General features: G+C 46.3%; 1 protein-coding gene across 1 annotated transcript in view; it reads right to left on the reverse strand.

Annotated features, from left to right (window-relative positions):
- Positions 1-430: 430 nt before the first annotated feature.
- PDLIM1 (PDZ and LIM domain 1) overlaps positions 431-16971 on the reverse strand; it is a 41113-nt gene continuing 24572 nt past the window's right edge. Inside the window, exons 5-7 of the mRNA XM_061402902.1 lie at positions 6714-6865; positions 1398-1515; positions 431-965 (exon numbers count right to left, since the gene is read on the reverse strand). Coding sequence (XP_061258886.1) covers positions 779-965; positions 1398-1515; positions 6714-6865 — 457 coding nt within the window. The 3' untranslated portion in view covers positions 431-778. The remainder of the gene's footprint in view (positions 966-1397; positions 1516-6713; positions 6866-16971) is intronic.

Raw genomic sequence — 16971 nt, forward strand, 5'->3', positions numbered from 1 at the left:
AAAGCATTCATTTCTTCAGGTAAGTCCCAAAACAGCCAGATGTAAAGAAAATATTCTGTTACAACATAACTATATTATATTAGCATCAGAGAATAATTTGGAGTAGGCTGCAAAGAAATAAAGGAACATGGCTGTTGGGATTTCCCTGGTGGTCCTGTGGTTAGGACTGCATGCTCTCACTGCCAAAGACCTGGACCCCATCCCTGGTTGGGAACTAAGATCCTGAATGCTCTGGGATTCAGGATTTCAGCAGGGCCAAAAAAAGAACATGGCTGTTTCAAATGCCAATGTTCTCACACCTGGAGGAAAAGGCCTGCACATCTCAAAGGAGTAGAAACCCCAAAACAAGAGGAAAGGCCTCAGAAATCTCGTCTGGCTTGAGATAAGAAAGAGGACACTTGGTCACATGGTAAAGAGACACCACACTGCCTTTAAGTCTATTAATTTATTGAGTAAAAATGAAATCATCATCAGACATATTAAATTCAGTTTGGTTTGAATTTGGCTGATGTCCATTTGCAGCAGAGATGAATGAAGGGAAAGAGAAGACACAGTGACGCTGGCAAAGGGACACCAAACAAGGCCATTTCCCATTAATTATAAAAGCAGGCATCACACAGCCAGCGTGAGTCATTAGCAAAGGGGAACGTGATGCTGAATGAGCAGCGACAAAACCAAAGTAAGCAAGAACTCGGAAGAAGAGAGAGGCCAGAGCTTTCAGAGGACAAAATGCAGCAGGGGCTGCATGGAGAGCAGTGCTGGGCGGGAAGCTGCCCGCTCACTTGGGGAACACTGTGATCACGTCATAGCCCTCAGGTGGAGTGACCCGTTCCCGGGCATGCTTTTCACAGTAGATCTGATCCTCCACAAAGAAATGGCCCTTCTGTTTCAGGTTGGTGCCACAGTCGGTGCACACGTAACACTCGGGGTGGCGGTGACGTTCCCGCAGCTTCACGAACACGCCGCTGCAGGAAGGGGGAGAAGAGGTGCTCCATTAGTGATGAGTACCTGAAGGTGACAGGCTGGAGCTCCTCCCAAAGGGCTCCTTTCCAAGGGCAGATCAGAGCCTCCCCATTGGCCTCTAGTCATAAAGGGGCTTCTCCTGCCTGGAAGCCAGAGACATTCCCCCTGAAGAATTCCGGAAGTCCCTCCCACTTCAACAGAGCAGCCCAGCTTTTTCTGGTTTTACATGTTCATACCCTAAGGGTTTCACAGCCAAGGAAAGCCTTCACCACCTGGCTCTGGGACACAGGACCAATCTCGCCTCTCTGCTCCATTTTCCAGGCAGGATTTTTTTCTCCATCACGCCCACAACGGGCAACATCCAACCCTTTCCACATTTTCATGGTTCACACAACCTGCGGGGCCACTGATGCCTGGGGAAGGCAGATACTCACACAATGCCAGTGCCACATTTGTCACACATGGGCAGCTTCTGGGCATTTCCAATTGAAGCAGCCACTTTGGTGACTGGAGCCTTAACACTTCTGAATCCTGAGGGCTTGTTGGGATCCCCTAAAAGGAGGAAAACATTTGGGTTAGCCAGGAAGGGCAGGATTGTATAAGCATCATTTAGTTCTTTCAGAGTCACTTATATGTATGTTCCAGCAAGGTCATGGGCACCAGAATCAAACAGACTTGACTGCTGTGTGATCCTGGGCAAGTTACTTAACTTCTCTGGTCCACAGTTTCCTTTTCTATAAAATAGGAGAACGTTTCCCCTTCAAAGTGGAACAAAATGGTTGGAAAAGACACATGTAGCCCTCCCTGGCATATATGCTCAGCCCTCAAAACAAATTACATTACATGCTGATTAAATACATGCAAACACATTGATATGGGACTTAAAAATACTTTGCTGCTGCTGCTGCTAAGTCGCTTCAGTCGTGTCGGACTCTGTGCGACCCCATAGACGGCAGCCCACCAGGCTCCTCTGTCCATGGGATTCTCCAGGCAAGAACACTGGAGTGGGTTGCCATTTCCTCCTCCAATGCGTGAAAGTGAAAAGTCAAAGTGAAGTCGCTCAGTAATCAAATGGCAGTGTAGTCAGAGGCCAAAAGAAACCCACATTACAAGGACAACAAAACCATTATAGTACAGAATGCTAGAAGTCAGATAAAAACCACCTGCCACAGAGCAGAGACAGTAGCAGCCTTCCTGCAGTCAGCTTTCTGCATGAAAAACCAGCTCCTAGTTTCCAGAGCTCTGCCTACAGCCCAGTTCATCACCTGTGTAGGTAGCCGTGAATAATAACGGTAAGCTACTAATATTACTATTATTGCTATATATTTGGCTGGCTGTGTTTCCACATCACATTTTTTTTTCTCCTGTGATGTTGGCCCAGTAAGTATTGTTATGTTTGTCAGCTATTTACACATCTCTGTCTGGACTACAAATTACTGGACCACCAGAGCTCTGTTTCATATATTTTTTCAATACTCCACAGAGCCTACCACAGGTTTAGCAGAAAAGAATGGTGGGCTACAGTCCATAGGGTTGCAAAGAGTCAAACATGACTGAAGCAATTTAGCATGCAACATGCACAGCCCAAGGTTATCATCTTGCCCTTCCAAACCTTTCTCCCTTCCTTGCTCACAGTCCCAGCTTTGTTCATTATAGAATCTTTTTTTTTTTTTTGCATTAATTTTTATTTTTATAAAATATTGCACTCAAGTATCATTTCTGTCTTGATTATCAAGTTTTGGGGTACCAACTTAAATTCTGTACCCAAAGCAAATGCCTCCCTCACCTTATCCTAATTCTGGCCCTGCCTGAAGGGATCTCAAAGGGGCCTGGCTGGGCAGCCTCATGACTCTGAGTGTCCCAAACAAGCTCCCTCACTTTCTGGCTGGAACCAGCTGGGCTGTCTACCTGCCGTGAAGACAAGGAAATGGCATCTTTGCATACCTGGAAAGCTTGGAGAGAAAATCGGTAGTTCTAAGGAAGCCAAACCTATGAGGTCAGGGTCTCTTATGTGATGGACTGTTTTTCACAGAAAAATTACCAGGAAAGGTAGGAAGTGCAGGAGGAGAGAAGTAACATGACACATGAGCCCCACTTGGTAGGAGAACCCACATCTCTTTTTGGAACAGAGAGAAGTGAACTGATGGAGCTGGGCAAAGTGTGAGTAGAGGAGGCTGTGGGCTGCCTGATGCTGACCTCGCTGCAGCTTATGCAGCCCTGCAGCACCACCTGCTGGCTTGATTTTCTTCTCTTACCTAGTCAGCCAACACTGCAAATGCAAAGAAAATTCCACATCTTTTTTCTGTCCACTTCACTGTTCAGCAACACTCAAGGGCTCCATACTGCCTACAGAATCAAATTCATGGTCCTTAACCTCACACCTGGTGGTCCTCCATGATCTGAACCACAGATCACCTAAGGAGTCTCCTGAAACCCTGGGCACCTGCCAAAATGAGCCTAGATACCTTCTGAGCAAGCCTCCAGCTGAGTGCACCTGGGAAGTCCTGATTTAGATATATTGAAATCGCAATTGAAAAAAAAAAGACTCCTTCTCCCTGCAAATTTCAGAATTTGACCTAAAGCAAGAGGGAGTATGAGGAATCCTGGACCCTTTCTCCCAGTCCAGACGCTAAATTTCACCCCAAATGAGAATCTGGAGAGTTATCACCAAGCCCTGCTGCAGCCTCATGGCTCAGATGGTAAGGAATCTGCCTTCAATGCAGGAGACCCAGGTTCAATTCCTGGGTCAGGAAGATCCCCTGGAGGAGGGAATGGCAACTCAATCCAGTATTCCTGCCCAGAGAATTCCATGGACAGAGGAGCCTGGTGGGCTACAGTCCATGCGGACACGACTGAGCAACTAACACTTTCACTTTTCTCACCTGCTAGAGCCAAACCTCCCACCGGGGCCTCACTGACTGTGTGCCTGGCACTTTGCATGTGTCATTTCCCTCCAGGCTGTAAACCACCTGTGACGTGGCCATTATTAGCCTCACTGGACGTGTGCAGAGACTAGGACTTAGAGAGACGAGCCACTCCCTCGAGGTCTCGTGGTGAGTCACGGGCAGAGACTGGACACCAGTGCTGGTGGTGCAGGCTGCTTCATGAGCCACGGGCCTTCTCGAATGACAGCAACCCTCACCGAGTGCTTTTACCATGCACCAGCCACTGCCCTGAGCTTTGACCATTATCTCTCAAATGAAAACAGGCATTTGAGCTCCCTTACTTGAGAGCCTTCTGCATGTGGTAGATGTCTGGATTGGAACTTATGCTGTTTCTTTTGTGAAAATTTAATGCAAGTGCATATTAAGAGATAAAGGAGAGACCACAAGATCTATCTCCCTTTTCATTTTCATCAAAATTTTTATTTTATTTGGCATAAGAAGATATCCAGTCATCCAACCTAGGGGAGAAAAACTATAATTCTCAAACTCTCTTGCAACTAGATAGGGCCATGTGACTAAATTCTGGTCAAAATATAAATGGAATAGTCATGTAGGACTTCTGGGAAAAAGAAAGCTGGTACATCTGGAAGATGGATTCCTCAGTTAGCCTTCCTGGTGCCTGGAAGTAGACATGATGGCTGGAGCACTAGCTGCCAACTAGCACCAGGAGGTAGCCTTGAGAATGGAGACCACTGGCTTGGCAGGCAGAATATAGGATGCAAGGGGTCTAGATATTGATGATCAGGGAACTGCCACCTCAAGACAGTTCAGTGATCCTGGGCTTCAGGTCCTTCTCTGTGACCTCTGTGACCTGAGGGCATTCAGTGAGCTGAGCCCTGAAAGGTATACATTCTACTTTGGGTTGGAACAGATTGATATTTCCTTTCTTAAAGGATTTTACACCCATTTATTCAGAGTAGAGTTGTGATTTCTCACATGTTTTGAAAAATTATCATCTTCTAGGGTTGGACCCCGAGACTTTGGCCAGTTGGGCTAAGACTGGAACTTAATATAGAGTATATGACTCATTCCTTCCAAACTGCACAGGTACTCCAAGCAAAGGGGGATATTGCTGGCAGGGATAATATCCTTCTAGCATAAAAGAAAGGAGAAAGCAATGGCAACCCATTCCAGTACTCTTGCCTGGAAAATCCCCTGGACGGAGGAGCCTGGTAGGCTGCAGACCATGGGGTTGTGAAGAGTTGGAGATGACTGAGCGACTTCACTTTCACTTTTCACTTTCATGCACTGGAGGAAATGACAACCCACTCCGGTGTTCTTGCCTGGAGAATCCCAGGGGCGGGGGAGCCTGGTGGGGAGCTGTCTATGGAGTCGCACAGTGTCGGACACGACTGAAGCGACTTAGCAGCAGCAGCAGCATAAAAGAATTTTCCTAACTTCCTGTGCCTCTAAACTGCCAATTTCTTTAAGGAACCCACCAAAGTGGGGAGAAAGCCGGGGTGCTGGGTGTGTTCAGTAGGGGACTTTCAGCTCAGGAAGGACTCCTGGGGAGCCGACTCTGCAGTTGGGGACTTTCAGGAGGAAGGGGACTCTTCCAGAGGCAGCTCAGTTCTGACCCTCACTGGCTGCCCTGGGCAAAGAGCCAGCCCCTCTGGAGCCTGGCTGAAGTGGATCTCACAGAACCACCACATGTCCCTCCCAGAAGTACCAACTCTCTCTTCACAAGCAGGCACACTGGGAGCAAGAGAGCAAGAGAAGGCAGGACTCCAGCGAGCCTCAGGGAAAAGGACAGTGCAGAGTGTAGAGGGCTGCAAACCCCAACTCTCCAGATGTCACTGGTAGCTAGGTTGACAGTGAGAATCAGAGGTGCTTATGAATGACGACCTGGGAGGTGGATGAGCCTGAGAGCTGTGGCTCACAGGTCACCTTTTTGAGAAGGAGGAAAAGCCTCCCTTCTACAGCACACCCGTCTGCCAGGAATTTCTCACTGTTGTTGCTACAAAGCTGAGACAGCTTGCTGCCATCCGCTCGAAAATTATCATAAGAAACAAACAGTGTCTGATGTATACAGGGCAAAGACTATCTCCTGAGACCTGCAGAGCCAAACGGGTAGCCCTGGGTGCCTCGAGCTTCAGATCTCACATGTGGACAAGCCAAGGCTGGCCTGGAACCTCTTGATGAGGTTTCAAACATCGTCACAGTTATGAAGCACCTACTGTGTGCGCCAGTCACAACTCTGGGTATTTTGTGTAATTTGATCCTCACACCAATCTTAAGAGGAAAGGATTTTTATCCCCGATTGACAGATGAGCAAACAAGTCTAGAAAGGTTCAAAGGGTTGCCTAAGGTCAATTCCGGGGTATATTGCCAAACCGGGGGCCCTCGGACTTTGAAGAGGCCGTCCACCCTAGAGCAAGAACAAGAGCATGGCCCCAAAGTGAAGCCCAGAGCCTGGCTTCCCTGTGCTGCTGATTCATTCACTCTGCTGTCACAGCCCACGACCTTTACCCACTCACACGTGCCAACCACCACAGAAGCACGGTATGTGGGCTCAAACGAAACTAGTGGCCAACAGACACCCCCACAGAACGCCACAACCGTCAAGTTCACCGCCGCCTTCAGTCTCCCTCAGTGCCTGCGACAGGAAACAGCTAAGCAGGTGTGGCTGAGAGCTCATTCAGTCCCCCTCTTTTTTTGAAAGAGCTTTTAGCATTTAAGAGGCCGGCCTTCCAAAGCACACTGCTCTCTCCACCTCTCAGGCTGTGTTCACCTGTGTTTCAGCAACGACTACCCCTCAGCTCAGGCCTCAGACAACAGCTTCTGACCACACACACGGCTGATTACCTTTCTCCTCAGACTCCAGAATTTCCTGCAAAACCAGGAATGAAGTGGACTGTTTCGGAGGCTCATTTAACTCCTGTTTCTCCTGAAGCATCTTGTAAACTTCAGATTCTTTATCGATGACGAGTCCACTTGGAAGCTGAGAATGGTCTAAGCTGTAAAGAATGTTTGCAAGTTCATTAGGACACGTCAGAAGTTAGGGGGGAAAAATCCACCAGCACCCCCTTCCAAGAGAAGACACCCCTGTGTCAAAGAGTGAAGAGAAACTATCCCAATGGATGAAGCCAGCTCCTAATGCAGCCACGGACCCCCCTGATGATACGGTGAGGTGTCTGTAGGCAGGGCTGGTTGCTGCTTCAAGTCAGTAAGAGGCTAGAGTGGGTGATTCAACTACTCTTTGGCCTAATCCCATGGAACAGGAATGCTGTGCTTCTTTCAAAATTATATAAACAACATTATGTCGAAAGAAAATTTAGAAGAGGGAAAATGTCAACCACAACTGAGCACTGAAAACTCAGCTGAGTCCCCTTAGTCCAGGCCTCATTCTTTCCCCAGAGCAGAAATCAGTGTTTCCTGATGATATCAAAGTGTTCTCTCTGTCTCTATAAAACTCTCCTCATTCTCATGGCAAGGAGCTCTGGTCTCCTCACCTACTACACAGAGGTAACAGTGTACACCTTGTCCAGTTCACAGGGTTGGTGGCAAGGATGAGAAAGTAAGTACTTTGTTTTTTTATTGGAGCACAGTTGATTAAGAATGTTGTGTTAATTTCAGGTATACAGTGAATCAATCGTACATACACATATATCCAGTCTTTTTTTAGATTGTTTCCCATCTAGGCCATTACAGAGTATTGAGTAAAGTTCCCTGTGCTATACAGGAAGTCCTTATCAGTTATTATTTTATTTACAGTAGTGTGTATATGTCAATCCCGATCTCCCAATTTATCCTTTCTCCCACCCCCAAACCCCTGCCTTTTCCCTCTGGTAACTATAAGTTTGTTTTCTACACCTATGATTCAGTTTCCGTTTTGTAAATAAGTTCATTTGTACCTTTTTTTTTTTTTTTTTTTGATTCACATATAAGTGATATCACATGATATCCGCCTTTGTCTGATTTAACCTCACTAAGGCAATCTCTAGGTAAGTACTCTGTAAACAATACAGTGCTGCTCCGTGTAAGGGAGATGGGGGCGGGGGGGTGACAGAGGCCTCAGCTCAAGCCTAGGGACGGGGCCAACCAGGCCTTGCTGCCCACACCTCCCCTTGTCCCTCTGGGCTCCCCACGACAGGATGAGACAGGCAGAGTTGGGGCCTCTTTCCTCCAGAGCCCGTTTTCCGGGGGAGGCACTGCTGCTGCCTGGTCTGAGGGAGGGTGGAGAGTGAAAGGGAGAAGACTCCAGTGAGCTTTACCTCTTAAGTCTGTCCTGAGTCCCACCCCCTCCACTGCCTGCTCTAGCCATGCCATCCATTAACAGCCCAGCTGACCAGCTTTCTAACTTGTCCCCTGGCTGCCACTCAGCCCCTGGAACTGTCTTTCCTCCGACCGGAGGCCAGAGAGAGATTTTAAACATAAGAATTAGACTGTGTCACGATGTGGCTCAAAGTGTTCTCATCTGACTCAGAACCAAATATTTACAGTTTTAATAACAAAAACACAAGCTTAACCAAATTCATCTTCTTTGGAGTAAATATTTGCTACAAAAAGTACAAAGGCCATAAAAGATGTGGCTCTGCTCCCCTCTCCAAGCACATTGCTTGGTACCCACTGCTCACTCCAGGCAGACAAGCCTTCATGGGGTTTCTAGGACACACCAGCCTCAGGGCCTTTGCACATCCTGCTCCCTCTGCCTGGAATATCCGCTCCCCACACAGCCCCATGGCCTCCACGCTTCACTCACGTCTCTGCTCGGATGTCCCTCCTCAGAGGGGTCCCCGACCCTCAGCTTAAAACACTCCACCTCATCCACATCACTTCTCCCCTTGCTCTGCTCCATCTTTCTCCACATGTTTCTAACTCTTTTACCACAAATTATACTTATTTTTTATTGTCTATCTTTCCATGCAAAGCAAGCCCCACGAGGGCTGGGCTATGGCCTGTCTTTTCCATCATTGTGGGTCCTGCCCTCAATCAGTGCCTGGCACAGGACCAGAGCTTGGCAGGCATTAGGGAAGTAGATCAAGTCCCTCTCTCCTCCTCGCTGCACCCTGTCTCTACTCCTGTGGGGTCACAGGGAACCCCCCCCAAGGCTGTGCCAGGGAAATGGGCAAACCAGGTTCCTGGGTCCTGATCACCTGCAGTCTCTGAGCCTCGGCTGCTTTTTCAGAAGCCGCCACCCGCTGGGGAAGAGGGACAGTGTGCCCGGGGGAGCCAAAGAGGAAATACCAGATGGCAATGCAATTTATAACCCACCCATTGTATAATCAGTTTACATTCCATTTTAAATGTGCCTCAAGTCACAAGGTCACTCACATCAGTGAAATTCCGGGTTTTTGCTTTGACTACACAGCCAGGTTCTCACAGTTGAGGACAGAGCCCTCCAAGAGTGACCACTGCTCTGCTGCTCTCAGGGAAGGTCAACATGTAATAGGGAGAGACGCATCCGCGGGTGACCTGTGCTGGCTGTGGGTGCGGGAGCAGGTGGCCACCACCTCTGTCCACCCACAGTAGGTGGCCCCTGCACTTGTCTCTCTCTTCCATCTCCCCAGGCAGGTGATGGGCCACCCTGAGGAGGGACAGTCACCAAGAGCCATGGTCTTCCTCTGGCCACCTTTTCAGCCAGACTCCTTCTTTGGGTCTTGAGTTCTGAGCTGGCCCTGTACTAAATGAATTATGTTATTTTGACAAATGTTTTTTTCTGTTACACTTAGAACTATTTTAAAATCAAGATCAGACCGTGGAATGTTCTTGGGGAGAATTTTTCCCCTTCTTTGGCGTATGTTGTTATGTCTGGAAGCCACCAAGGGACCGCTAAAAATGACAGACCCCAAATTACAAGGTCATCACATATTCTTCCAGCAAACTGTCTTGGAAAATATCTCTGTGATTAAAAAAAAGAAAACAACTTAGTGTTTCTTCTTAAATAATGACAATATCTTTCCACCACTTGACAATTTATAAAGCACTTTCAATATCCATCGCCTTATTTGAAGCTATGGTTTGCCTAATTCAAAAATAAAATCCTAAGACCCAAGTCTTAAGACATTAGACTATCAGATATGGACAAATGACATCACTGTATCTTAAAAAAAAAAAATTCTAGGACAAAAATATGCATGAGTAATGGAGTCCTAAAAAAAGCATTCTCATTCTGTACATATAGTAACAGCATTGAAAGGAAGAATTCTAAAGTGATAAGTTTTCAAAAAATATTAGGTATATGACTAGAGTTAGCAGGAGAAAAACTTCTGAGGGTGGGTCACTAAAAGCACAGTCTTCTAAACTCAGTCTTTACAATTTTAAAAACAAAATACAAGAATTTAATCAATTTAACTCCTTCAGAGTAACTATCCATTACACTCTTCATATTTCCTGCTTCTTGTTTCTCCCTGTCAGACTTGATGCTGAATGTACACCACCAGTTCCCTCAGTGTTTAATACTTTCTTCCAGTCTCTTAGGCCCTGACCATAGGACCTGTCTCCCCAGCAATAGCCCAAGCCAGGCACTCTCTGCCTGATGAAGTAGCTGACATAGCCGGGTGTTTAAGGCCAGCGGTTTTTCGAACATCAGGAAAAAACTCCCTTTGAGTTTGTCTCAAGAGGAAGATTTCAGAGGCTAAGCCTGCACACCTTAAGAGAATACACAAGCCTGTTCCAGTCAAAAGAGGAGCTGGGATGAAAGTCGGAAAGTCAAGGAGAACAGAGAAAAAGCACACCTATGGTTATGGGACAGTAACCCTGGGAAGAGAGTCTGCTCCACCAAAATAGCAAAGTGACCAGAGTGGACATAAAAGACTCTTTTTTTTTTTGCACCATCACCTGCAGCACAACTTAATAATCTGTATATAAATCTCAACTAAAACAAAGAAGCCATAAGAAAAAAATCCCACTGCTGCTATAACCTTGATGGCATCATTTTTCTCACACAGTAAGTCAACTTTGGTTCCACACTAAAACTGCCTGTTTGTGTGACATATTTGAGACAAAAAGAGAGATGACTTGAATTATAAGATGCATCCAGAAAGAGAAGATATTCTCTTCATAAAAATAATTTTCCAGGACATCCCTGGCAGTCCAGTGGTTAAGACTTCACTTTCCAATTCAGGGAGTGCAGGTTCCATTCCTGGTCAGTGAACTAAAATCCCACATGCCTTGGCTGAAAAACCAAAACATAAGACAGAATTTTTGTAACAAAATTCACTAAAGACTTAAAAAACTGGTCCACATTAAAAAAAAAAAGCTTTAAAAATAAATATATAAAAAATAAAAATCATTTTCCCACTGGGGAAGATGGGAGTAGGCATAAGTGTCTCTATTCTTCCCGCTAAGTACATCTAAACACCTGGACATCAAATATAAGATGAACATAAGATGCAGAAGGGGGACAGGAATGGGGGTGTGGATAGGGGTGGAATCTAATTGGAGCAATAATAAAACTGCTTAACAGAAAAAAAAAAAAAAAAGAAGGGGGACAGGAGAAGGCAGGCCAGCCAGAGACCCTGGGACCCAAGGAGTAACATTGATGAGTTCCCAGGGTTTCCTTTTTGCTTCATATATTTCAGATGTGGAGCTAAATAAGGCAGCAACCCAGAAAGGGCAACAAACTTAGATAAGACAAGTCCCCAGAAAAGCGTGCCCTCTCCAACAAAATGATGGAGAAGGCGACAGCCAGGATGGTGCAAGACTCGGAAACAATAACCACTTTTTTCCCGGACAAATGAAGAAAAAAAAAAAGGTCAGTGCAGAGTCTTGACTTCCACCATCACTGGGCTGAAATGAGATGCCCCAACCACCGCACTAGGGTACTGGAGAATGACCAGGAGGAAGCCCGGATGCCATCCCTGCCCAGCTGAATGAAGACGGCCTAGCGGCTGTCTTTCACTACCGCCCAGCAGTGAACAGGCCACCACTCATCCGCTATGAGTCTCTGGAGGCCATGTGGGTACCCACAACTCCCATGCCAGCAACAATGCACAGCCCCCAGTAACCTCCAGTATCAACACAGAGAGAGTGGGGAAACTAAACTTCTACTCCCAGCTTGGTTAAAACCTCTCCTCCAGGTGGCCCATCACCTGCCCAGGGATGGTAGGCTCCCACAGTTCCCTGTGGGTGGGAGGAAGACAGACAAGGGCAGAGACCAGGAGCCGTGGATGGGCAGGGGTGGTGGCTTCCTTCCCCCAGTTGCAGCCTGGGCAAGTGACCAGCTGATGAGTCTCTTCTACGTAAATTTTGCCCTTCCCTGAGACCACAGAGCATGTTCATTCTTTGAGCTTCACTGATGTGACTAACCCCAACATTCTAATTTTCAGGATGTTACCAATGATGGAAACTGGCTGAAGGGTACAGAGGATCTCTCTGTTTTGCTTCCTATAACTGCAGTGTGCATCTATAATTACTGCAAAATAAAAAATTAAGTATAAGAAAAATTTTCTCCAAATGATGAAGGTTAAACACTAACTGGAAATGATGTAGAGATTTTAGTATGTGATTTTTACATAGGTGGTGAAGATGCAGGCTAACTCAGATTCTTCGTGTCTGAGATGCCCCAACCTGGTTACCCCAGTGTTCACCAAATATGTAAATCTGAGAAACCCGATGGAATCATTTTTGAAAGGGGATCCTGGCCAGAAGGCTCCCTAAGTTTTAGTCTTCAAAGGCCTAGATGCTGGACATAATGAGAAACCAGAGGAGTAATTATGGCCACCAGGAGAAGAGGGTGGGCTATCCAGACCTCAGAGCCCAGTCTGTGGGCCGTGGACAAGTTTAGTTAGAGGAACAGGCAGCCACCTTCATGAAGGAGATTTCCTTCTGACCCAGTTCCAATGAGTCAGGGCTACTATAGTCCCTCTGGAATCACTGGAACAAAGAACAGTGAATGTACTCCCTTATTTCTACTATACTGATTTAGAAATCTGCCTCATGAGTTCATGGGGGGATTGCCTGAGAACACAATTAGGAAAAACTAGTATCTTGGGGCTACTATGTTGGTTGCCTGCATGCTAAGTCCTTTCTTTGTGACACAATGGACTGTAGCCCGCAAGGCTCTTCTGTCCATGGGATTCTCCAGGTAAGAATACTGAAGTGGGTTGCCATGCCCTCCTCCAGAGGATCTTCCCAACTCAGGGATCAAACCCATGTTTCTTAGGTCTCCTGCATTGAGTTCTTTACCATTGTACTACCTGGGGGAGCCCAAATGATTATTCCACAAAGAGGCTACCACTTTATCAGAAAGGTAATCAACTGTGCTGGTTGGCTGAACTTAAGCTACAGTGCTGGGAAATATAGAAGCATACAGTGAGTTACAGCAAAATCTTCTCCATGACATTTGTCTACATGCTTCCACTCTACAGAGCTCCTAGTACTTGGAAGTAATGGGTATGGAGCACTTCATCCATGCTGAAATCTGTAGTAAGTGGCATTTATAGAGTACCACCAGAGGCCAGGCCCCATGGTGGATATTTTTTGCACATCTCACTGAAACTTCTCAATAATCTGGTGGTCAGCTAGTTTGCATTATCTGCTTTATAGATGAAGAAACAGTTTTAGAGGTTGTGTGGTTTACCCAAGGTCCCAACAGCTAGCAAGAGGCAGAGCTAGAATTCAAGCTCAGGTCCCTCTATCTATCAAGCTTGCACCTTTAAGAAAGTATCAAGTGGCATTATATATATACATTGAAATCTAGGCCCAAATCACCAGAAAATGACCACAGCCCCTAAACTCAGTGGAAAGAGGTCAGAGGGCAGGTGAAAGTTTTCTTTTGAACAGAGCAGAATTTCCTCCACCCTTAGTACACAGTAGGCAGTCAATAAATGACTGTTAAGCTGAACTGACCCAGAGACCCTCCCACTCAATCTTGTGTGTGTGTGTGTGTGTGTGTGTGTGTGTGTGTGTGCTGAGAGTTCAGGTGGCAGATGGTACCTTTCATATGCCTTACCAGGTTAATTTGGAAATGGCAAGGCACCTATGTTCTTGTCTGATGGAGATGTGGCTCTGGGAAATCCTATAAGACACACACACCAGGCTATTTTGAAATGCATGCGACAAAGAAACTCAGAGTGCACCCCAGGGAATCAGTGATGACCTCAGATGCAAAGTATGAAGTGAGCCAATTCTGGAACCTCAGCGAATTTCACAGACTAAACAGTGGCGGGGTGAGCACTTGCGACTTCTGCTGACGGAGCAGGCAACAAGACCCGGTGGCTGCTGGGTTTGCACAAGACTCCTCCTTCCTGATGAGCACAACTGCCCTCTCTTGGAATAGACCAGTAAGCAGAGACCCATGCAGAGGGCACTTCCTCTGCCAGGGGCTGCCAGTATCTCCACTGTTTCTGGATTCATCCTCAAAGAGTTTGGGATGGAGCAGAAGCTGGGCCCCTCTCTGCTGTGAAAATCTGGAAGGAGACTGGTGATAAAGACTCAGAGGCTACTGTAGCCAAAAAGTCTGCAACAGGAGGGGACAGGGCCTGGAGGACAGGCTTGCACAGCGTCCAGACAGTAGAGATTTAATTGTTTCAGATTGGAAGGAGGGGGCAGGCGGGAAGCATGAGAGAAGAAAGAAGACACGAATGAAAGAAAAACGGCCAAGGCCATACTAAAAATACTCCCCAGGCACATACTTCTCCCAGTGCATAGCAGCCTTTCAGTGAAGGATGTGTCATTTCCTGGGTTATTAAATCCAGATCATGGAACATTCCACTCTGGGACTGTAAAAGAGGGTCGCATTCTCAGCATCCCTCAGCACAAAAGCACCAAAGAATGGAGATCACAGCTCTCAGTGTTTCACCCCCAGCTCCCCACTGAGCTGCCTGAGAGAAAGCTTCACTTCAGAGTCTGCCCATGGAAAGCTTAGGGGGGCCCAGCGTGGCACTCTTTCTCAGGCACCCCAGAAGTTCCCACAGTCACCTTGAAAGGCAGCCCCATCCCAAGCCTGTAGGACTCAGAATTGGAGGGCAAAGAAGTGTTAACAGCCACTTTGCCTTGGTATACTACAGCAAATGCTGGTGACCACTAACATCTTGCAAAGCCAAGTCACGTCACAAGAAGTCTCCCCTAATAGGCCCTGTGAAGCTCAGAAAGAAATCACAGAGCCCTCTTGGTGCTGGGCCCAGGGGCCTGCATGCAGCCAAGTACCCCATGATGTCTCTCTCTCTTTCTCAGGGAGAAGGACCATATGATAAAGTATGATCAAGGAGCTCTCGAGAGGGTCCCCACAATAGCTCCTTTCAAACATTTAAGTAGTTTGGAACCTCTCATGCCGTAACCTGTCCTAATCTGCACCTGAAGCAATGGGTTTGTCATTTAATCACCCTAACAGCCAGGCAGAGTCTTGCTGAAGGTGAACTGCAGAGAAACTGAACAGCAAAACTGGCTTCAGAGCTAAATATGAGAACTGAGGATTTCAACTCTAAACGAAGACAAAAAAACAGTCTAAGGAATGAGAGAAAATATTTGCGAGCAATGTGACCAACAACAACGGGTTACCTTCCAAAATATGCAAACAGCTCATACAATTAACATAAAAAAAAAAAACAATCAAAAAATGGGCAGAAGACCTAAACAGACATTTCTCTCCAAAGATGACATACAGATGGCCTACAGACACATGAAAAGATGCTTAACATTGCTAATTATTAGAGAAATGCAAATGCAAACTACAATGACGTACCACCTCACAGAATGGCCATCACCCAAAAGCCCACACATAACAAATGCTGGAGAGGATGTGGAGAAAAGGGAATCCTCCTACACTGCTGGCGGGAATGTAAATTAGTGTAACCACTATGGAGGACAGTGTAGAGGCCCCTTAAAAAAACTAAACATAGAGCTACTCCTGGGCATATATCTAGGAAAGACGAAAACTCTAATTTGAAAAGATACATGTGCCTCAATGTTCACTGCAGCACTATTTATAATAGCCGAGTGCCTAGCAACAGACAGTTGGTTTAAGAAGACGTGATACACACACATACACCAGAATATTACTCAGCCACTAAAAAAATGAAATATCGCCATTTGCAAAATGAATGCTGCTGCTGCTGCTAAGTCGCTTCAGTCATGTCCGACTCTGTGCGACCCCACAGACAGCAGCCCACTAGGCTCCTCTGTCCCTGGGATTCTCCAGGCAAGAATATTGGAACGGGTTGCCATTTCCTTCTCCAATGCATGAAAGTGAAAAGTGAAAGTGAAATCGCTCAGTCGTGCCCAACTCTTAGCGACCCCATGGACTACAGCCTACCAGGCTCCTCCGTCCATGTGACCAGACCTAGATAAAATCATACCAAGTGAGACAGAGTCAGACAAAGACAAATATTATATCACTTATATGTGAATAACACAAATGAATCTATGTAAAAAACAGAAACAGAGTCACAGACATAACAAATTTATGGTTACCAAAGGGGTAAGTGGGGGAGGGATAAATTAGGAGTGTGGCATTAACAGATATACACCACCATATAGAAAACAGATAAACAATAAAGATTTACTGTGGAGCACAGGGAACTATATTTAATATCTTGAAATAACCTATAATGAAAAAAGAATCTGAAAATATTTAAATACACACATATAGATAAAAAACTCAATCACTCAGCTGTATACCTGAAACTAACACAAGGTTATGAATCAACTAAAAAGAAGAAAGAACTGAGGGTTCCAAGGAGGAAAGATCCTCTGAGATCAGACAAGTTTGGACCACATGATATTTTCCAACAAATTTGACTGTCACTGGCATCGAAAAATCAAGAGATTTCAGATGAAAAACTTTCTGACTTCCGTTTTGATGCAATTATCCATCAGAAATGGAAATCCTAGGTCAGCACGTGGAGTCTGACTGGAACCAAGGAGTGGTTTCCCCTCTGGGCTGGGCACGCACTGTACCACTCCCATGAGCTGCCCTGCTCCCCCGTGTCTGCACCCAGAGCTCTGTCCTCAAGTCCTCATCTTCCCTGCCACCTTTGGGCAAATGAGGTGACAACTTATGACCTAGTCCCTCCTGTATTCCACCACACAGAACTGATCCCATCTCTTACTCTCTCTCCATTCTCAAACCCAGTTCTTTGCCATGGGCCGCAGGATTCCCTGTGTTTTTGGATTCATCTTC

This window comes from Bos javanicus, chromosome 26 (genome assembly GCF_032452875.1).
Source record: "Bos javanicus breed banteng chromosome 26, ARS-OSU_banteng_1.0, whole genome shotgun sequence".
Lineage (NCBI taxonomy): Eukaryota > Metazoa > Chordata > Mammalia > Artiodactyla > Bovidae > Bos > Bos javanicus.